The sequence below is a fragment of the Schistosoma haematobium genome, chromosome 4 (genome assembly GCF_000699445.3).
Source record: "Schistosoma haematobium chromosome 4, whole genome shotgun sequence".
Taxonomy (NCBI): Eukaryota; Metazoa; Platyhelminthes; class Trematoda; order Strigeidida; family Schistosomatidae; genus Schistosoma; species Schistosoma haematobium.
This window is the reverse complement of record NC_067199.1, coordinates 17,609,872-17,632,706: the sequence shown is the minus strand read 5'-3', so window position 1 is coordinate 17,632,706 and position 22,835 is coordinate 17,609,872. Positions and strand designations below refer to the sequence as shown.

Genomic DNA, 22,835 nt, shown 5'->3' with positions numbered 1-22,835 from the left:
CTCATTTCTTACGTATTTATAGACCTGTGTCCATTAAATAGCTGTTTGCTCGCTTTCAGGCTGGTATGGCGTACCGGAAGGGACTGCATTTTCGTTCCCTGTTATGTGCGGCTCCTACGGATATTGGTGGGTTGTGGAAGATATGCCTCTTACGCCAGAAGTTGAAACTCAGTTGAAAACATCCATTCGAGTAAGTATTAGCGTTATCACAGGAATAATTTTCCCTTTAACCTTCCAAATTAGTAATGAAACATAGGATGTGAATACACTTTATCAGTACATATTCAGGATTATTCTTCCTCAGTTTACCATTAAAATTAAATTCACACACGTATGATCGGAAACATTTGGACCATTTCCCATTAGAATTTAGTTAATTTTCAAATTCAGATACGAACAAAGTAAAACTACATTTAAGCTTTGAATTACTTTAAACTTCCTGATAATGAATATGTGATCACTTCTGAATAAAGAAATCTCGGTTAAAATGAATTTAATTAAATGTGAAACTTACCATGAGATTTATTTGGCAACAATTGGGAAAAGGTACTTAATGTTTAATTAGAAATGTAAATCTTCTCTTTAATTTGTCTTAAATTCAAATAAATTGTATCCAGTCGGAGTTAAGGTCCACAAATAGACAAAATGAAATAAAATGTACAAATGACTATCTGATAAATATTTTTCCACCCAGCATACTTTGTATATTTACAAACCTTCATTATGGTTTATCCGCTTTCGATAATTTAATTAACCAAATAATTTGTACGAGATATTAACGAAATTCATTTTTTTGTAAAAGTGAAGTTTGGCTACAACAGATAAGGGATCAAATATTTGGGAGTTTTAGATTTTATTTTATACCATCTGCAATAAGCTACATTAGAACTAACAAGGATCCTACAGTCTAACAGAATGAACCAAACAGAAATAGTCGTGTTAAAAATATATAATTACCTAGGGAGTTCATTTTCTAATTCCAAGCTTAGTAGAAAAAGGTAAAGTACCAGTTTTGTATTCATCTGTATTAAAAACAGATTATTTTGATGTACAGTGTTGATTAGTTTAGTATTCCATTATTTATTCCTTATTGTATTTCTCCAAGTTATTCTAGAGTCATTCATCAGTCAGCTATTTTTCCTAGTGGTGACCCTTCTTAGAACGTTGGACAACAATGTCACGTTTCGTGTTGTCTTAAGATTTTCGGTTAAGTTTTGAGTTAGTTGTTTGTCGCTACCAATAAAATGAAATCTTATTTCAATATATAAAAATTGTTTTACTTTAGAGTGTCCTCGAAGATTGGGCAGTTGTTGATCCCTTACCATTGGAAGACTTTTTAAAAAAAGGTAACTTTGTTCCACTGTAAATATTGTATTAAATTTTATAGAACAAAAACCCAAATATAACTATAATGAATATCAGGCAGAAAATAATGAAGAGAATTAAAAAGCAACTGGATAAAGACAACAAAACATTGCATTTTGCGAAATAATTAGAACAAAGAAATATTCACCATACACAAAAAAAGATTAGCTTGGTAAACAAAAAATAAGAACTGTTATAAAGAGACAATAAACTACAATAAATAGAACATGTTTAAAAGAGGCTTAATATCCTTGTTATAAAGAAGTTGAGTTGACTTTATATTTCAAGCAAATGTATTCATGAAAAAGTAATTAAATAATGATAGAAAAAAGCACTTGTTTAAACAAATTACGTGGTCTTGATTTACATTTGTTAAAAACATATTATTAGAACATTTTGCACGGAGAAAAAAGCTAATCGATTAGCATATTTAAGCCTAAAGAAGGTATTACTAGTTGGTTCTAGGTGCCAAACAAGATTAAGCTTCACTGAACTTTGCGACTGATTTTTTTGGATTTATCAGCTATTGGTCTTGGTTTATTATCAGCTGCTATGTGTCGTTGGTATAAGCTAGTTAAGATATATACATATACATAAATGTAATTGATTTGATGTTGATAATAGTTATATTTAACTGATAATTTTATCAAAGAATTAATGAAATACGAATCTTACCTGTAAGCTATAACACATACAAAGTTTAAATTTTTTTAAGATTGACTGTATACGTCTCTCACAAGTAGTGACAAACATGGTCTATTGAACTGAGCACTTTTTGTAGGTGAAGACTATCTTATTAGAGTCTGTGCGATTATCATAACGAATCGTCGAAGACAATGGGTATTATCCCTTATAATTGGTCGCAATGGCCCAGATGCACTTGGCCTCCTTTCTTCTAGGTTGCGTGTTCAAAAATTATCTTATATTTTTATATGGCTAAATTAATCTTCTCGAGCCATATTATCTATATTTTTTAATACCACTAATTCTGTCAACACTTTACTACTGTGAAATTTGTCCTGAGAATTTTACCTGTTAATGTTGATGGGGTGTGGTAATGGGAGCCAATGTACACATGTGCCAGATTCCAACTTGCTTACGATTGATTGATTAGACAAACATTAACAGTGGGTTGACGGCTTCTTGTTGACTAGACGTGGGTATCCAACACAAAACATCAAACAGATTCTCACATAATTTTCAAACTTTAAATTATTACAATGGTTTGTCTGCTTTCATTAATCCAATATTTATTGTTTTCAAATGATCTATATTATAAGCAGTTGTGACACATAAAAAGTCGGTGTCGCCTTTCGGTTTTGGTATTATACATACTGAAGACACCGAAGTGAAATACAACTACGTCATACAGAAACAGCAAATATCTCATGAAAATGAGAGTCTAATGTTTAAAGAAACTTAAACTGTTTTTAGACAGAATGATTTTATTAAGAGTTAAGAAATATCATGTCGATAATGAAGACTCTAATGTACATTACTAACACCTGTTACTCCTCATGAAGCATAGGTCGCCAATCAGGATTCTACAACCAACTCTGTCTTAGGCTCTCCTTTCTAGCTGTTTTCAAGTGTTATTCAATCTTTTGATGTCTGCCTCTTATTCACAGTGCACTGCGTTCTTTGATCTACCTCCTTATCTTTTCCCTTTAGGATTTCAAGTTAGCGCTCACCTCGTGATGCAGTTTGATTATTTGCACAATGTCCTACCCACCTACAGCGTCTTTTCCTAACTTCTTCTTGAGCTGGAAGTTGGTTTGTTCTCTCTCACAATAGGTTTTTGATGTTATCCGGCAGACGGATATTGAGTATCTTGAGTAGACAACTGTTTATAAATACCTGTACATTTTTGATTATGATTGTAGTTGTTCTCCACGTTTCAGCTCCGTACAAAAGAACCGTCTTGAAGTTCGCATTGAAATTTCTAACTCTGATATTTACTAAGAGTTGTTTTGATTTACATGTCTTGCAATTAAATGAATCTTGTCCATGCTTTACCAAACCATCCATTCACATCTGCATCAGATCCTCCTTGTTTATCGATGATGCTACCCAGGCACATAAAAATTTCTACCTATTCCAGTCAGTCAGTTAACCAGTCACAAAGTAGAACGCAGTACGTATGTAAATCGGTTCAAGTTACCAAGCCCAATTAAAACAGGGAGATGAAAATGTCAGGCAGAATCCCAGAACAGTAGAGCAAGTGACCGTATCATTGATAACAGGAAAGATTAGGTATCGAAAATAAGATTCAAGAAAATTCAAAGAGGAGAAATAAAACAAAAGCTGGGAAATTCAGAATTTGAGGGAAGACAAAGAATAGATGCAGTTGAGTCATTGCAAACGATTTTGAGACTTGTCGTCCAAAGTCTATAACCATTGGTTATGATAATTAACCGGGTCCTAACGAGGTCGTCTACATCTGTTAACATTATTTAGTCCGACTATCATTGACTTTATGGACTGATATGACGTTTTGATTTGACCGCCCCTAACTTTAATCCAGCCTAGTCCTACGCCAGAAAACATTCCCCGTCGAGTTGGGTTATGGTTGGGCATATTTAACACATGTCCAAACCACCACAGTTGATGAAAATTTACCACCTCATCAATCAATTTCTCATCTTTACCTAGTACTCTACTCCTAACCCTGACATTGTTTACTCCATGGTCTCAAAGTATACGAGCAACGCCTCGTAGATACCTGTGGTCGAATACCAGTGACCTACGATTATCCTCTATTCTAAATGGTTTTCAAATTAATAAAGTAAAACGGAACGAAATGCTATGCAGTACACTCCCCACTTTGGTTGGCAGACGTATCTCTCTCCCAAGCCACAAGTGAAGCAAGTTGACAAAAGCTAATAGCGCCTTCTGAACCGGTCCAGAGATTTCATCAGACAACAGACCATCACTACTGATGAGACTCCCAGAATAAGTGGAGTGATTGATGCGTTCGACTACTTCATTCTCTATCATTAATTCAGGTGATAACGTAAACAAATCGTGAAGTAATATTTTACACTAGGAGGGAGTGAACCACATCCCGAACATCCTTGCATTATTGCTTAAGGTGGTCAGAAGAATCTGCATTTTGTCAGCTTCTTCACCAAACAAAACTATTTCATCTGCGTACTCCAAGTCAATGAGTGTATCTCCTGGGAGATCGATTCCTGAAAAGTCAAACGGTGAGTGTTATCTCTAAAAGTATATCTATGACAAAGTCAAATAAAGATGGGAAAAGCGAACAACCTTGACAAACACCACTTGAAGTAACCGGTGCTGTGGCTAAGCACGTAAAAGTTTCGCCTCTTTCAGAGTTTCTATATCAAGTGTGATTAGGTTGGTGTTCTACGTGTTGGATTTTGGTATCTTGCTTTTTCCCTTGTGCATGTTGAGGCCTACTGCTGTAGATGCTACTGCTGCACTGGTTGTCTTGACCCGTCGGTCAGCTACAATATAGGACCAGGCACATATATACATTGGTCCAAGTTGCCATACCTCATTAGCACAACAAGATGAACACCAAATTCATAGAAGTAGCTACATTAATCGTAGTAATATATAGAAAAAAGATTGCATATAAGGATATAATACAGGGAGAAAGAATTAGTTCAATGTTCCATTCAGGCTGTTTGGGAATGGTGGGTAGTTGCAGAGTAACTGAAAGCCAGCTGAACCGCTCCTTAGTGTTCCGCCCATCGTTTCAAAGGTCTAGACTGAGAGAAGAGACATAAGGTGCGTACGTTGAGGGCTCCAACGTGTAGTTTGGAGCGACATTTTAGTAGACCTGGGACAGTATTTCGCGCACTAGAATTGTTGGTCATGGTGACACTTGAGGAGGAAGTCAAGAGAGGAAGTGTAGAGTTGGAAGTCGAGTTACGAGGAATAATAGGAATTGAGTCAGTCAGTCAGCTACAACGTAGGACCAGGCACATTTATGCATCGGACCAAGTTGCCATACCTCATTAACACAACAAGATGGACACCGGATTCATAAAAGTAGTTAATGCAGAGGTGGTAATATATAAAAGGAAGAGGAAGATTGATTATGAATACAGTGATCTTGAGAGCTCCTAAAGGTATGAGGGCGGTTTTCACTTCTCGGTTACCCACACCATAGAACGGTTCTTCTAGAGGTACCACAAAGGAAATTCGGTTAGAGGTGGTCTTAGTGACGTGAGAGCGTGACTGCAGTACCCAAGGGACAACTGCTTGAGGCCGGCCACACAGCCTTTTTGTGAGTAATTTTCGTGTTAGCTCCGTACTTGGTGGGACCTTATCGCCGCAAATGGAAATCCGTGAGATAAGGTAAGGTGTGCATTTTTAGGGCCGACATTTTGCAACCCCACTCCTCCTTGTGAGAAGGCAGCATCGCTGTTATGCTGTCTGTCTGAAGGAAACACCTAACTGCCTTCACACCTATGTATAGACAGCAGTACAACTTCGCCCTCGAACCTTTGGTTTGGTGCTCTTAGTCTTACTGCTCTTCAACTGACCTGTCTGGCATGGTAGGACCTTGAGGAGTGATTGTTCCAGCCAGTATAGCTCGATTGGTTCTTTATGATAGGCAAGCCTGACCACCACGTCAGGGTAGCAGCTACGGTAGGGCTTTTTTGACCTGCATATGTTTGTGTGTATGGGATAGAAGAACTAAGACATCTGTCAAGTCCAACTCGCCCAGTTGCATCCAAAATGTCCATTGTATCCCGTGCTTACCCTCAGACGTCGAGTTCTTCATAATCCAGTCAACCACTGCAAGAAAGAGAAAGGGGGAGTAAGCAGCCTTGTCTGACTCCGGTCCTTACATGAAATGCAACCGTCCTTTATGCACCCTTTGCAGCGTAGCCCGTCGTGTGAATTCCGGATGATGTTGATGATTTTCTCAGGTACACCATAGTGTCGAAGAAATTCCCATAAAGTCGTCCTGTCCACACTGTCAAATGCTTTCTCATAGTCAAAGAAGTTTATGTATAGTGACGAGTTCCATCCAATTGATTTCCTAACGATCATCTGTAGTGTCGCAATTTGGTCTGTGCACGACAGATCCTTACGGGATTCGGATTGTTAATCTCGAAGCTGGGCATCTACTGAGTCTTTTATTCGGTTTAACAACACTCTGATGAAAACCTTTCTTGGTACTGATAGTAGTGTGAGAACTATTTTAACAAGTTAGTATTAAACGATTCTTTTACCGACTGTCTAAAATAAAAATTCTAAAAAATAACTCGTATATAGATTGATATGTAACTCATATGGTGGCCAGTGTGTACTAAAGTACAGAATAGAATACGGAAACTAGCTGGTCCATCAATGTACACTCATTATATGGTAACATGAAAACTTTTGATTAAAATTTTCCATTAATTGTACATATAAACAGAAACGTTATGTATGTAACCAGTCTGTGGATATTATTCTTAGAAACGTACTACTCCGAGGTAAAATCTTACTGAGGTTAATTCTAAGCTTGTTTTTGAGTGCGTGTGGATGACTGAGTAATTCTACAGTTAAAGTTAAAAATGTAAACCGTAGAATGCCGGCTTAGTGGTATAGAGGTTAGGCGTTCGAGCTAGACTCGAGGTCCTGGGTTCAATCCCTGGTAGCAGGACTATGAATGTGCAATCCTGACGAATCCCATACTAGGATTAAACAGCTGTCCAGTGCCTTCCCGTTCTCAGTGTTTTTTTAAATAAAATCTTTCTGTGATATTAACTGTAAAATTGAAGAATCTCCAAAAACCCCAACAGAAATTCTACAATAGTTGTAAAGATTATCGCAATCCACTAACTTGTCCCATCTCATGACTTATGTGTTAAATGTATTTTAATACTTTACTGACGCATTAAAATCTAGTGATAAAACACGTAGATATAACCGTTGAACAATTGTATAATTTGGATACTAGATGGTTGAAGGTAACAGGTAGAGAATGAGATTATGGAGTATGTTTTGGTAAACAAAAGTGGCTGAGTACTAGAAATCCTAAAAATAGCAGATATGTAATTAATGACAAACTATACGTTACTTAAATATATACGAATATTAGTCAATATTAGAACGAATAGTTTGATAAAAATTGGGTGCCGAGTATAGAGAAGTCATTATATGTGAAAATTATATTTGAAATAATCTCAGCAATTGAAATTTAAATAATCCCGTTTCTTCCAGACAAGCTCGTTCGACGAAACGTTAGGATTATTTAAATTTCAATTGCTGAGATTATTTCAAATATAATTTTCACATATAATTATTTAAATCTGTGTATATTTGTGTATAGATCAGCCCCCAGAAAAAATAACAAAGTTAGGATTGTTCTTGTTTTTCTTTTAAAGCCATTTTTAGTATAATTGTACAATAAGTTAGCGTGACTTGGCAAAAAAAATTTACAGAAAGAAAATTTTTACAAATACAATAAACACAAAAATGATGGACAGTTCACAGTACAAATATATCTCAATATTTTGAAACTTACAATTTGTATGTCTCTGACCGAATATAATCAAAGACGTGAGAGAGACCAACTTGTAACTGATCCTCTATTGGTGAAACCCAATCATTGCCTGATAGTTTAGCTACCTGTTTAGGCCCACAGAGATCAAGTATACCTTGGAAATAGAAAACAGTAAATCACTTTGCATCAATAAATAAACAATAACAAAAGCACTAGAGTCGAAAAACAATATACATATGTGGTATTTTACTTACATAATGACACACCTTAACTAATGTGCACAGGACGAACTATTCGTAACTTAGCATGTTTACAAACTTGGTTTTCAGCTACACTATTTGTGTGAGGATAGTAACACTAAATGGCTGCTCAAGCCAGAGGCAGGGGAGTGTTTGAAACTGGAACTTATGTAATCAATGTCTAGTGTTGTAACCACTAGGATTGTTTTAGGAATAAAAAGAAGTAGGGTGGTGGTGCTTTGACGGCTGTAAATATTTTCTGTGTCAATCTGAGTGTTTTAGGATTTTGAATGATTTTATCAACTTTCCAACGTAAAAATTCCATTCTAAAATATAGTCACATTTATGTTACCAGAGTGAGCTCGAATCCTGACTACACTTCATCTTTACTATCGCTTTCAGCAGACGAGTTTACTTAATTTCCTGTTACTGCCTTCAGCGGTTAACCTTTGGTCACATATGGTGATTTCAATTTATGAGATGGTAGCTTACATACCATGGTAACCAAAATGTAGGTTATTCCCCTACTCGTCTCGTTGTGCCTCTATATCTCGTTTTTATCAACGATGTGGTAACATAAGAGACTCGCAAACGAACTTCTTTTTTTCAATTACGATCACTTTTTAATTTGTTCTCAAATTATATGACAAGCTTGGAAACTGTATCCTTTTTTATCAGATGAAAGTGAGATGTAGGCACTAATGGGTATTAACATCCAAGATATGGAAAACATAATTCGAAGAACGCATTTATTTGAAAATGAGTTGATAGAAGACTAAACTAATGCTATAGCTTTTCACCCTAAATTTTGCTTTGATAGTCATTGTTGCAGTGAAAAAAGCCTTTATAAGACTTAGCCCCCTTATCTCCCCACAACTTAGAAGGTTGAGAGAAAAATGACGACTAAAAGAAGAATTCTATTGTAGTTTGAGCAGATAAACAATGACATTTATTCTTAACTGAAAAAGGACAAGCAAACTTGGGATTCCGACATCAATAAGCTAAACAAAAGCGTACAAATGCATGAGTGAAAACTTGTTAGTTGGTATAGAAAATGAAGTCCTATCCCTATAATAAAAGACTATACCTATGACTTAAGTAACTTCGATTTAATGAATCAAACGGCATACTGTTTATCTACAATAAGCAATTTGAAACCTAGTCAGTCAGTTAGTAACAAAATAGAACTTCGCACGTACGTACATCAGTTCGAGTTTCCATACCACATTAGCACAGAGATGCAGTTGTCCATTCAAATCCTATAGTTGTGGAGGTAGTACGAGTATAAGCAGTAATCGGAAACATTAGAGTTTGAAGATGTTATTCAAAAAGTATAATCCGGTGAAATAAATTGGGAAAAATAAAAAAGAGACATGAAGGGTTCAGAAGATTAGAATTTGGGAGAACACAAAGAGTGTATGCACCTGCACCATTGCAAACGATTTTGAGCCATGTCATTCAGGGTCTCTAACCATCGGTTGCTATCATCTCGCGGTCCCCAACCAGGTAGTCTACACCTACCAACATGACTCAGTTCACTTGTCAGTGACTTCATGGACTTGTGCCATGTTTTGGTTTGGCCGCCTCTAGCTTTCTTCCAACCTACTCCTATACGACTGAAAGTCGCGCGTCAAGGCAGTCGGTCGTTGGGCATACGTTATACGTGTCCCAGCCATCTCAACTGATGAAGTTTCACTACTTCATCAATGGATTTGCCATCCTTATCTAGTACCCGTTTCCTAACAACTGTGTTACTTACTCGGTGGTCCCAGGACATACTAGCAATGTTTCGAAGACACCTATGATCAAATACTAGTAACCTACGAATATCCTCTACTCTTACCGAGCATGTTTCACTGCCATAAAGTAGGGCAGGGCGAACTGCTGCACAGTAAACACGTCCATTGGTTGATAGACGGATATGTCGCCTACGCCATAAATGACGCAAGTTGGTAAAAGCTAGTCGAGCCTTCTGTATCCGTGCTGAGATTTTGCCACACACCAGACCACAAGGGCTGATGAGACTTCCAAGATAAGTGAAGCGGTCGACACACTCAACTACTTCACTCCCTATCATTAGTTCGGGTTTCGATGCAACCCAATCCTGAAGCAACATTTTGCATTTCGAGGAGGAGAATCGCATCCCGAACATGCTTGCATTGTTGCTTAGAGTGGTCAGAAGACTGCATTTTGTCAGCATTTTTACCAAAAAGAACTATTACTTACTTACTTACGCCTGTTACTCCTAATTGAGCATAGGCCGCCGACCAGCATTCTCCAACCCACTCTGTCCTGGGCCTTCTTTTCTAGTTCCATCCAATTCTTGTTCATTTTTCTCATGTCTATTTCCATTTCTCGGCGTAATGTGTTCTTTGGACTTCCTCTTTTCCTTTGGACTTGAGGGTGCCATGTGAGGGCTTGTCTTGTGACGCAGTTGGGTGCTTTCCTCAATGTGTGTCCTATCCACTTCCAGCGCTTCTTCCTGATTTCTTCCTCCGCTGGGATCTGGTTTGTTCTCTCCCACAGTACGTTGTTGCTAATAGTGTCCGGCCAACGGATCCGAAGTATTTTGCGTAGACAACTGTTAATAAACACCTGTATTTTCTGGATGATGGCTTTCGTAGTTCTCCAGGTTTCTGCCCCATACAGTAGAACTGTCTTGACATTCGTATTGAAAATCCTGACCTTGGTGTTGGTTGACAGTTGTTTTGAATTCCAGATGTTCCTCAGTTGTAAATATACTGCTCTTGCTTTGCCGATCCGCGCCTTCACATCTGCATCAGATCCACCCTGTTCATCAATGGTGCTGCTTAAATATGTAAAGGTTTTTACATCTTGCAAATCTTCTCCATCAAGTGTGACTCGGTTGTTGCATGTTGTGTTGTATCGGAGAATTTCGCTCTTCCCTTTGTGTATATTGAGACCTACTGCTACTGAGGCTGCTGCTACACTGGTCGTCTTCTGCATTTGTTGTTGCATTTGGGATAGAAGGGCCAGATCATCTGCGAAGTCTAGATCGTCCAACTGCATCCTAGATGTCCATTGTATCCCGTGCTTCCCCCTTCAGATGTTGACGTCTTCATGATCCAGTCGATCACCAGGAGAAAGAGAAAAGGTGAGAGTAAGCAACCTTGCCTGACGCCGGTCTTTACTTCGAACGACTTTGTCAACTGTTTTCCATGCACGATTTTGCAGTTTAATCCATCGTAGGAATTCTGTATGATGTTGACTATCTTCTGAGGCACGCCGTAGTATCGAGGAAGCTTCCATAGCGTTGTTCTGTCCACGCTATCAAATGCCTTTTCGTAGTCAATGAAGTTGATGTAGAGTGATGAATTCTATTCAATTGATTGTTCCACAATGATTTGGTCTGTACACGATCTATCCTTACGTAATCCTGCCTGTTGGTCACGAAGTTGGGCGTCTACGCAGTTCTTGATTCTGTTTAACAATACCCTGTTGTAGACTTTTACCGGTATTGAGAGAAGAGTGATGCCCCTGTAGTTACCACAGTTGCTGAAATCTCCTTTCTTAGGTATTTTGATCAGAAGTCCTTCTTTCCAGTCTTTTGGTACTTGTTCCTCATCCCAAATTTTATTGAAGAGAATGTGGAGTATCCTTGCAGTTGCCGCTACGTCTGCTTTTAGTGCATCTGCTGAAATGTTGTCTGGTCCTGCTGCTTTGCCACTCTTGATTTGCCTGATGGCCATGCTGATTTCTTCAATTGTTGGTGGGCCAACATTAATTAGGAGGTCCGTGGGTGCTGCTTTGATGTTGGGTGGGTTCAGTGGGGCTGGTCGATTCAAGAGTTCTTTGAAGTGTTCTAACCACCTGTTTATTTGCTCTTCAATGTTGGTGATTACCTCGCCTTCCTTGCTTTTCACTGGTCGTTCTGGTTTGTGGCGATTTCCAGAGAGTTTCTTTGTCGTGTCATACAGTTCTCTCATGTTTCCTTCTCTTGCAGCCTTTTCCGTCGTCATTGCTAGATCTTCCACATATTTACTTTTGTCGGTTCTGACGCTTCTCTTCACTTGTTTGTTTACTTCTGTGTACTCAGCTTGTGCCTTAGCTTTCTCTGCTCTTGTTCGGCTGGTATTGGTTGCTGCCTTCTTGTTCCTCCTTTCTTGAATTTTATCCAGTGTATCAACAGTGATCCATTCCTTGTGATGGTGCTTCTTGTGGCCCAGGACCTCATGACATGTTGAAGTGATTGCCTCTTTGACCGCCTTCCAGTTGCTCTCCATAGCAGTTCCTTCTCCATTGAGTAGATCATGAAAGGCCTGAAACTTATTGCTGAAGCAAACAGAACTATGTTATCAGCATATTCTAAGTCAACAAGTGAATCTCCCGGTAGAAGTTCAACCCCTGTAAATTTAGATGAGGAAAGTGTTATCTCTAAAAGCACGTCAACGACAAAGTTGAACAAGAATGGAGAGAGTGGACAGCCCTGACGAACACCACTTGAAGTAATCAATTCTGATGACAGTTCGCCATAAGCTCTCACTCGACCAGTTGTGTTCGAATAGAGAGCCTTTATAAGGTTAATATACTTCTTTGGTACTCCTTTCAATGACAAACACTGCCATAGAACCTCACGATCAACAGAGTCAAATGCCGCCTTAAGGTCGAGAAATACTACGATGGTGGGGCGTCTGAATGTGTGTCTATGTTCTAGGACTTGACGTAGTGTGAATATCTGGTATATACAACCACGTCCAGGTCGAAAACTAGCCTGGTTTTCTCTAGTCTGTTCTTCACGAGCTTTGGTTAGGTGTCGAAGAATTATTGAAGCTAATATTTTAGACATTATATTAGTCAAACTGATTCTTCTGTGATTGTCACAAAAGGACTTTTGTCCTTTCTTATAGACTGGCACAATCAATGATTGAGACCAGTCAGATGGGATTACATCCAGTTCCCAGATTCTACCTAGGGCCTCAGTCAATCTCACTGCTAATACTGGACCATCTCAGGGGTAAACCTGTCAGGGCCTGATGCTCTCCTTCGCTTCAGATTTCTTATAGCTTTTCCAACCTCGTAAAGAGTTGGAGGACTTACATCAATTTTGCCATTCACGTCGGCTGCAGATCGTGGGAAACCGAAGTGTGGCTGAAGGCCAATTGAACTGATCCCTAAAGTGTTCTGCCCATCGATCTAATCTCCTGGATTGAGAATGAATAATATGTCCATTTTTTTCCGAAATAGTTTCGCTAAAAGTTGGGTTCGTAATACCGGTTTCTTTGACAAGTCTGAACAGTCGTCTGCTGTTGCCCGTTGCCGCTGCCTTTTCCATCTCTCTTGCTTTCGCTATCCACCACTGTTCACGATCATTGCGTAGGCTTCTTATCAATCTGCGCTTAAGCTGACTCCGTTCTTCGTCATGTTCAGAGCCAGATGGGACGAGTTCTTGAGCATCTATCAGTGCGGTATATGCTGCTGAGATCCAGTATTTCTCCCTAACCTTGTGGTTTACCTTGCTAGCAGATATCACTGCTGTTTTCACAGCTTTTCGGATATCATTCCAAGCTGCCTCGCGGTGGGCATTACTTACATGGCTACCTGACTTTTTCTAGTTGTTCCTGAAATGTATTCTTAGCTTGGTTGTCATTAAGTAGAACCCTAAGACGTTTCCTTACAGTCTTTCCTACGTCCAGCAAGACGTGAACAAATACGCACTCGCATTAGAGCATGATCTGAATCTAAGCATGTGCTCCAGAATGAGCGACAGTCTTCTATCGAGCCCCTCCATCGGTGGCTGATAGCAATGTGATCTAGTTAGGTCCAACGTTGGGACGAATTCGGGGGTCGACATGTTAAAAGATGTTTTTCCTTATGCTTAAAGTCAGTATTTTCTAGAAACAGGCGGTTATCTGAGCATAGCTGTAACAGACGGTCGCCATTATCTGTTCTTTGAGCCACAACACCATAAGATCCACCCAGGTGTCCTTCCTTCTCGCCTAGTTTACCTACTTGAGCATTAAGTCACCAGCCACCACTACTACATCTGAGCGTCTAACTTTCGGAGGAGGTCAGAAAGCTTTCTTTAAAACTCATCTTTTATCTTATCTGAGCTAAAGTCAGTGGAAGAGTAGACAGAGAAGACGAAAAGGCAACGAAAAGTGCTCCTATCTTTCCGAGACCTTACTGTTCCGTTTAGTCGGACAGCACACCAGCGACTGTCTACTGGAATCCAGTCTGAGAGAGCTAGTTCTGCCCTAAGAATAAATGCTATACCTACACCAGAGAGGCTACGGGAAGCAAAATCAGGGCTTCCAGATACACGAAGCGTGAATCGAAATGTTTCTTTATTTTGATATGGTGAGATCAAATGAATGATGCTACTTGGATCTTGTATGCGCGTTTCGGAGACGCAGCATACATCGATGGGGCAAGATTCTAAGATGCTAGCTAAGGAAGCCTGTTGTCCTATTCGGCAGTGTTCGGACATTAAAAGCTCCTACATGTAGTTCAGAGCGTGGTTTCAGGAGGCCGGGAATAACGTTCCGAGTACTCGAGTCGTTTGCATTAGCGGCGCGAGGTGACAAAGGAACGTGAGGAGGGTTAGTCATAAAGATTAGAGAGTTATTAGGTGTAGGAAGGATTTGGTTGTGACCAACTTGGTCTGGTGTGCTGTTACGGGTATGACAGCTGATGCCACTTTCCGGCTGCCCACACTGTGGAAGGGTATTTTTTGAGGAGCCTGAAAAGGAAGTTGGATTAGTGTTGGTCTTAACGACCTGACGCGTGACCGCAGAGCCCAAGGGACAACTACTTGAGACCGGTCGCGCACGGCTTTTTTGTGGGAAGTTTTTAACGTGCTTGCTGCATTCTTCAAAGGGCCTTACCGCCGGGGACTGAAATCCGTGAGATAAGGCAAAGTGTGCATTTTTAGGGCCCACTTTTTCCAACCCCACTCTTCCTTGTGGGAAGGCAGCATCGCTGTTATGCTGTCTGTCTGAAGGAAACACCTAATTGCCGTCACACTTATGTATAGTCAGCAGTACGACTTCGCCCTCGGACCTTTGGTTTGGTGCTCTTAGTCTTACTGCTCTTCAACCGACATGTCTGGCATGGTAGGACCTTGAAGAATTATTGTTCCAGCCAGTATAGCTCGATTGGTTCTTTATGATAGGCAAGCCTGACCACCACGTCAGGGTAGCAGCTACGGTCGGGTTTGAGACCTAGTGCATGAGCTAGCACTGTTACAAAGTTTCACTAAGAAGTTACTACTTCATAATTGGACCAATTAAATGTGAAGATGAACCATGTTATCCAACGCTTCGATTACTCTACCATGTCGCTTATTTCGACTTGTTTCATGGAATAACACTAAATAAGACTTTGAATCGATCAACTAAATACATTTACATTGTATTTGTGATTAAGAATCAACTAAAGGCTTTCTAAACGAAACTACATTAATTGATCCCGACCGTTGTTGCTACCTTGATGTGGTGGTCGGGCTTGCCTATCGTGATGAAGCAACCGAGCTATACTGGCTGGAACAATCGGTCCTCAAGGTCCTACCATGTCAGACAGGTCGGTTGAAGAGCGGTAAGACTAAAAGCAACAAACCCAAGGTCCGAAGGCGAAGTCGTACTGCTGACTGTACAGAGGTGTGACAGCAGTAAGGTGTTTCCTTCAGACAACCAGCATGACAGCGATGCTGCCTTCCCACAAGGAGGGGTGGGGTTAGAAAAGGTCGACCCTAAAAATGCACACCTCACCTTACCTCACGGATTTCCGTCTCCAGCGGTAAGGCCCTTTGAAGAACGGAGCTAACACGTCAAAAACCTCCCACGAAAAGGCCGTGCGCGACCGACCTCAAGCAGTTGTCCCTTTGGCACTGCGGTCACGCTCTCAGGTCACTGAGACCACCTCTAATCCAATTTCCTTTTCAGGTACCTCCAGAAGAACCCTTCCACGGTGTGGGCAACCGGGAAGCGATAACCGCCCTCATACCTCTAACAGCACTCGAGACTACTGTATTCATAATCAGCCTTCCTCTTCAATTCCTATTATTCCTCCTACATCGACTTTCAACTCTAAACTTTCTCTTTCGGCTTCCTCCTCAAGTGTCACCATAGCCAACGATTCTAGTGCTCAAAACACTGTCCCAGGTCTACTGAAACCTCACTCCAAACTACACATTGGAGCCTTCAACGTACGCACCCTATGTCAAATCGGTCAGCAGGCTTCCTTGGCTAAAACCCTAGAGTCTCTTTCCATTGATGTATGCTGTGTCTCCGAAACACGCATACAGGACTCCAGTGTGGTCATTCACTTGACCTCACCTCGGCAAGACGGAGAGCCAACGAGATACACCCTCCGTGTATCTGGTGACCCGATGGCCACTTATCGTGGACTGGCAGGTGTAGGCATAGCATTAAGCATGAGGGCGGAACAAGCACTGCTAGAGTGGATCCCCGTCAACAGTCGTCTATGTGCTGTTCGGTTAAACGGCTCCGTAAGAACTCGGAAGGATAGGGATACACGTCGTTGCCTTTTCGTCGTTTCTGCCTACGCTCCCAGTGACTGCAGCTCAGATGAAGTGAAAGATGAATTTTACAGAAAGCTTTCTGAACTTCTTCAGAAAGCTAAACGCTCAGACATAGTACTCGTAGCAGGTGACTTTAATGCTCAGATAGGTAGCTTAAACCAAACAGAAAGGCATTTAGGTGGATATTTTAGCATTCCGGCACAGCGAACAGATAATGGTGACCGTCTGCTGCAACTGTGCTCAGACAATCGCTTATTTTTAGCAAACACAAATTTTAAGCATAAGGAGAGACATTGTCTAACATGGCGACCCCCTACACCAAACCAACGATGGACTCAAATAGACTATATTGCCATCAGTTATCGTTGGAGAGGGTCGGTAGAAGATTGTCGCTCATTCTGGAGTACCTGCTTGGACTCCGACCACGCCCTAATACGGGCACGCATCTGCTTGCGCCTCACTGGACGCAAAAAAGCCACAGTAAAAAGACCCATTCGAACTGAACTGAGTAGCGAGGAAACCAAAAGTAGGCTCCAGGAACAACTGAGGTCACGATTAGGTAGTTCTGAAAACGAGGTTGACCCAGTTGTTGCTTGGAAAGTCATACAAACAGCTGTGGAAACAGCAGTGACAACTATCAGTGATTTAAACCACAGGGTTACAAAGAACCAATGGATTTCTTCAAAGTCTATCACACTGATGGATTCTCGCAAACTCGTCCCATCAGGTTCCGAACATGATAAAGAGCGACAAGAAATCAGATCTAGGTTAAGAAAAAGTCTAAGAAACGACCGTGAGCAGTGGTGGGCAATGAAAGCAAAAGAGATGGAAAAGGCGGCGACTATAGGGAACACAAGACAGCTTTACAGACTAATAAAAGAAACTGGAATTAATAAGTCAAGTGTAAGTGAGATTATATCAGAAAAAGACGATACTCTCATCTGCTCCCACTCCAGACGTTTAGAACGATGGGCGGAACATTTCAGAGAACAGTTCAACTGGCCTTCAGCTACTCTACAACTACCCTCCATTCCCAGACAGTGTGAATGGAACATTGAAGTAGGTCCCCCAACTCTTGCTGAAGTTCAAAAGGCTATAGTTAATCTGAAGCGAGGAAGGGCAGCTGGTCCAGATGGACTGGCTCCAGAGGTCTTTAAGGATGGTGGTCCAATTTTAGCGATTAGGTTGACTAATATTTTAGCTAAGATCTGGGAGTTAGACGTTATCCCATCTAACTGGTCACAATCACTTATCGTCCCAATATATAAGAAAGGGTCAAAATCATCCTGTGACAACCACAGAGGGATTAGTTTAATTAATATAATATCTAAAATACTAGCTTCGATAATTATCAGACGCCTAACTAAGACTCGTGAACTGCAAACACGAGAGATTTAAGCTGGCTTCAGACCTGGTCGTGGCTGCATCGACCACATATTCACCATTCGTCAGATTCTAGAACACAGGCATACTTATCGACGTCCGACAATGGTGGTCTTTCTCGACTTAAAAGCAGCATTTGACTCGGTAGACCGTGAGATTCTGTGGCAGTGTCTGTCATTGAAAGGCGTACCACAGAAGTACATAAACCTTGTGAAGGCTCTTTACTCGAACACTACTAGTCGAGTCAGAGCTTATGGCGAACTGTCATCTACTTTTACAACCTCAAGTGGTGTCCGTCAAGGCTGTCCACTTTCCCCATTTTTGTTTAACTTCATCATAGATCTACTGATGGAAATAACTTTCTCGTCGACTGAGTTCTCGGGTATTGATCTCCATCCAGGAGGTCCACTTATTGACTTAGAATACGCAGATGACTTAGTCCTGTTTGGTGAAGACGCTGACAAAATGCAGAGTCTTCTGGTAGCACTAAGCAACAATGCCAGAATGTTTGGAATGCGCTTCTCTCCCTCGAAATGCAAGTTGTTGCTTCAGGACTGGTCTGCGTCAACACCTGAACTAAGGATAGGGAGTGAAGTAGTCGAACGCGTTGGCAACGTCACTTATCTTGGAAGTCTGATCAGCCCTAATGGGTTGGTATCTGACGAAATCTCAGCACGGATTCGAAAAGCTCGCTTGGCTTTTGCCAACTTGCGTCACCTTTGGCGGAGGCGAGATATCCGTCTATCAATAAAAGGACGGGTATACTGCGCGGCAGTCCGTTCTGTTTTAATTTACGGCAGCGAAACATGGCCATTAAGAGTAGAAGACACTCGTAAGCTACTAGTATTTGACCACAGATGCCTTAGAAATATTGCTGGCATCTGCTGGGATCACCGGGTAAGTAATAGTGAGGTTAGACGCAGGGTATTAGAGAATGATGGTAAATCAGTTGATGAGGTTATGAATCTTCATCGACTGAGATGGTTGGGCCACGTGTTACGTATGCCTGAACACCGACTACCACGACGTGCAATGCTATCCGGTATTGGAGATGGTTGGAAGAAAGTTAGGGGCGGCCAAACCAAAACGTGGCATCAGTGCTTGAAGTCACTAACTTCTAGTCTCAGCCATGTTGGTAGATGCAGACTACTTGGTTGGGGTCCGCGTGACTTTCGTAACCAATGGTTGGAGACTCTTGGTGACATGGCTCAGAATCGATCACAATGGCGTCGGTGTATACACTCCTTGTCTTCCCTTAAAATAAGAGATTAAAATCACTTCATATCTTTCTTTCTACGAACCAATTCTTTCTTCTTGTACTATATCTCTATATGCAATCTTTCTCTTATATATTACCACCTTTGACCTAACCACTGCTATGAATCCGGTGTTCATCTTGTTGTGCTGATGCGGTATGGCAACCTGGACCGATGCACATATGTGCCTGGTCCTACGTTGTAGCTGACTGACTGACTGACATTAATTGATGGGAAAAACACCTTTCCAACAACTTCAGATTAGTCAAAAATGCAGAAATAAAGAAGCATCTAAATCATTTCACAACTTTAGATGGGTAGCTCCTGTAATAAAACTGTAGTGGGTCAATAAAACAGGGAATATATTTGGGAAAAAACAATGCTAAGCACAAGCCGTGTTTCATATACATGAAGTGAAATTTGAAAGCATCTCCGGTATACTTATCTGATAATTAACAGACAGATGACTTAATAATTGTCTAAGCCCCATACCTTAGTGCCCTAATATATCAAAAGATTTTTTTGATGAAAATAATCAACAGTTAGTTTATCAATCCTGTGAACTATCGTATATTGTGTTAATGAGGTATGGCAACTTGGACCGATGCATATATGTGCCTGGTCCTACGTTGTAGCTGACTGACTGACTGACTATCGTACAACTGCCATGAGTATTTGTCTTGTGAACAAGTGTAAATGACGGTAACAATAAAGTACTAACAAACCTGACTTACCTAATTCAGGAGGCAGTACAGCAAGGCGATTGTTCTGAAGATGGAGTTCCTTTAGTCTGGTAAGTAAACATATCTCTGCTGGTAGTGACACAAGGTCATTGTCACGAAGAGCCAACTAATTTGTTGATTCAATTAAAATGTTAAACCTTACTATTTCCAAATTCAAAAGCTTTCCAATGCCAGGCGGAATGCGTTCGAAATCATTGTCTGACAGGTATAGAGCTCTAAGTGTTACCAAGTTGAAGAAATTATCAGGTAAACTAGTTTCTTTTAAGTTATTATACGTCAAGTCGAGAATCTCGAGGGAAGGGAAAGCACCGAAACCGCGAGGTAAGACAGATAGCTTATTCATCCTCGTAATTTTAAGAAAAATGACACAAAATAGTACCTACCCAAGATTTAAAGATCGTAAATATGTTAACTCCACAATCTTTGGAGAGATATCCTTTAAAAAAGCACATTAATAGTAAACGTTGGTGCCTACCATAATACAATTATTAAAGAGATTCAGGTGTTCTAAAGTTTGCAGAGTTGATATCTCTTGAGGTATTTCTGAACCGCAAATGGCAATTAATGGGACAAATTAACACACCCGTTATTTTGTTGTGAGACAGAGTTAGGGAACGTAAATGATCCAACTTTGCTAAGAAAAGCAATCAACAAACACAAAGAAATAAGTTACCAAGCTCTGGGATGTAAGGAATCGAAGTCAGGTCTTTACGGATGGCCTCTAATGCATGCTCCTTTCCTTCACGTACATCTTCTATCGTTTTGCGAAAGTTCTTTAGTTTTCCAGATATCATAGTACCGACAAACTATTACTATAACAACATAACCAGCGACCTGAAGACACAACAAATGCTGGTTAAAGAAATCATGAAATAGGATGCATCCTTATTTTTTAGATGTAGATAAACATGATAGGCAAGCAGAAGGAACAAAACTGAAAGAGACGTAAGAACTTTGTCTAAGTCTTTACACACCTCAAACAGTACACTTTGGAACCAAAATAATGAAAAATGTATTCACTGGATTAGCAAAAATAACAGAAATAACATCAAAAACCAGGAACAAGATGACAACATACAGCAAAACCACCCGTTATGTAAGATGGACGATTTTGGATAACTAATAGACAATGGATTACCTTAAAAAACTGGATTGTTTCGCGGAGCACATCTGTAAACTTAACGATTTCGGGTTATATACATGAATGGACCTTATAAAATGATACGTTCCTATAGTTGACAAGGATTTTAGAAAAATCCATCTCGACAGGATGATAATATTTGCTGAAAACTCATGCCTCTCGTCACACTTCGGTGTGAAAAGTATGGTGAAATATAATAGTTTCACCAACAACAATTTCCGGCCTGCTTTAAGGATGTTTGTAGTTAGTACATCTCTTATACTGCCTTAAACAGTTCGTCCAAACTCTCGAATTACGATGCCGAAGGTTCGATCGCCAAAACATGCAAAAGTAACTGATACTCGCAGGTGTGAAGAGCTGTTTTGTGGCTCGAAAGATGTCAACCGACACAATAATGAGCTCATTTTTGTTAAATTTGGTCACAAGTGACCGAATGGTAAGAAAAACCAAGTTGTTTAGTTGATTACTATGTCCCATTATCTTATTCTCGAAAAGCCTTGAATTCGCGTCTTGTACATAGCAGGAGCTACTGCGGCTTAAGTAACTGACTACTGACTGAATTCTTGAGGTTTACAACACTTATCACACATGATGGGGGGAATTTAGAGAAACACTTAACTAACTTTCCATCTGTCTACCTCTTCCGCAAACTCTATTACAACTTTCGTTTCCACACTTGGTCTAATCAAGCCACAGATTTATGATAAGTCATAGTAATTATTTTCACAATTTCCAGAATAACAGGAGAGCTGGAATACTTAGTAACATTGGTATGAGTTACGACTAGTGAAACGCTGCAATTCCCCCTATGTCTGCCACAACCACACACGTCATGAAGACTCAAAAAGTGGAACCTAAGGATCTTGTTAAAAAAAAATAGTACATCCCAACTAAGTGTCTTGATAAATCGTGAAAATTTTTGGAAAGCGATTGAGCTGCGACACCTTAGAGCAACAACCTAAGAGATCCAACATCATTTTATTATGAACTAGTTGAATGTCATGTAAAATAAATTCATATAGGTAATGACAACTGCTACGGTCAAACTCCAAAGTAAGACAAGTCTAAAGTACATGGCCGAGTGACCTAAAAGCGTGGACCGCATTAGCTAAGCAATATACGGAAGGGATAACTGAATGTATCATTATACTAGGAGTTAGGGTTAGGGTATGACCAGGATTCCAGTGTGACGAACACATTGAAACCTAACATCAGCCCTTAACACCGATTCCTAGCCCTACTTTTATGTTTACGCCATAACTTTTTGATCATCGCTCGTTCGGTTCCGTACTTTAGGACATTCACAACTAATTTTTGGCAGATTTTTTTAGTTTTTGATTCAATGTGATTAATAGGTATTCGGACAACTAAAGTGGCCCTGCAACAAGGAACATAGTAAAAAAATGCATGAGCAGAAGCCCAGTATACTGGGCTTCTGAGCCTATAGGCTTAACCAGAACTACTCACTCCTAACATACATTGCTTCACTAAAGCATCTTAAACTTACGATCGAAATCCCCCCAGATAGAGTGCTTTTCAAAATTGTGAAATTTAATGTCCAATACCACCGTGACGAGCAAATTTGCCTACTTGTTATGAAGAAGCAACTTGAACTAAGTTTAAAAACGTGGGGAACTAGAATTTTTACCCATTGCGACATTATAAGTGCACCATCACCTTAGTCATTCAAAAGTTGTCCAGTTGCAAATTTGTTTTCAATTATCAAATGGTTCAAA

At 40.2% G+C, this 22,835-nt stretch overlaps 3 protein-coding genes across 6 annotated transcripts in view; 1 reads left to right on the top strand and 2 right to left on the bottom strand.

Moving 5' to 3' along the window:
* The window catches only part of MDH1B_1 (putative malate dehydrogenase 1B), a 9,375-nt gene extending 6,206 nt beyond the window's left edge, over positions 1–3,169 (top strand). Inside the window, exons 4-6 of one of the 2 annotated variants that reach the window (XM_051215840.1) lie at positions 60–190; positions 1,286–1,346; positions 3,037–3,169. In XM_051215840.1, coding sequence (XP_051066382.1) covers positions 60–190; positions 1,286–1,346; positions 3,037–3,116 — 272 coding nt within the window. In that variant the 3' untranslated portion in view covers positions 3,117–3,169. Of the gene's footprint in view, positions 1–59; positions 191–1,285; positions 1,347–1,387; positions 1,611–3,036 lie in introns of those variants that run through there. The other variant, XM_051215841.1, reaches the window with a different exon arrangement.
* Positions 1,352–22,835, bottom strand: RSU1_1 (Ras suppressor protein 1). 3 transcript variants are annotated; one of them, XM_051215838.1, is made up of 10 exons: positions 22,607–22,630; positions 20,758–20,792; positions 20,632–20,712; positions 20,542–20,592; positions 20,434–20,501; positions 20,342–20,394; positions 20,101–20,302; positions 19,950–20,064; positions 7,859–7,991; positions 1,352–1,935 (listed from the first exon to the last, which is right to left on the bottom strand). In XM_051215838.1, the coding sequence occupies exons 5-10, from the start codon at positions 20,434–20,436 to the stop codon at positions 1,851–1,853; spliced, it is 591 nt and encodes a 196-aa protein (XP_051066380.1). In that variant the 5' UTR covers positions 20,437–20,501; positions 20,542–20,592; positions 20,632–20,712; positions 20,758–20,792; positions 22,607–22,630; the 3' UTR covers positions 1,352–1,850. The 3 variants fall into 3 exon arrangements, with proteins under 3 accessions (XP_051066380.1, XP_051066378.1, XP_051066379.1); XM_051215837.1 differs by adding an exon at positions 22,748–22,835 and having other exon boundaries at positions 20,101–20,394; positions 20,632–20,792; positions 22,607–22,706; XM_051215836.1 differs by having other exon boundaries at positions 20,632–20,792; positions 22,607–22,811.
* On the bottom strand, positions 10,407–12,439 carry MS3_00007546 (uncharacterized protein). Its single transcript, XM_051215839.1, has one exon. It carries the CDS (start codon positions 12,318–12,320, stop codon positions 11,415–11,417), a length of 906 nt encoding a protein of 301 aa, XP_051066381.1. The 5' UTR covers positions 12,321–12,439; the 3' UTR covers positions 10,407–11,414.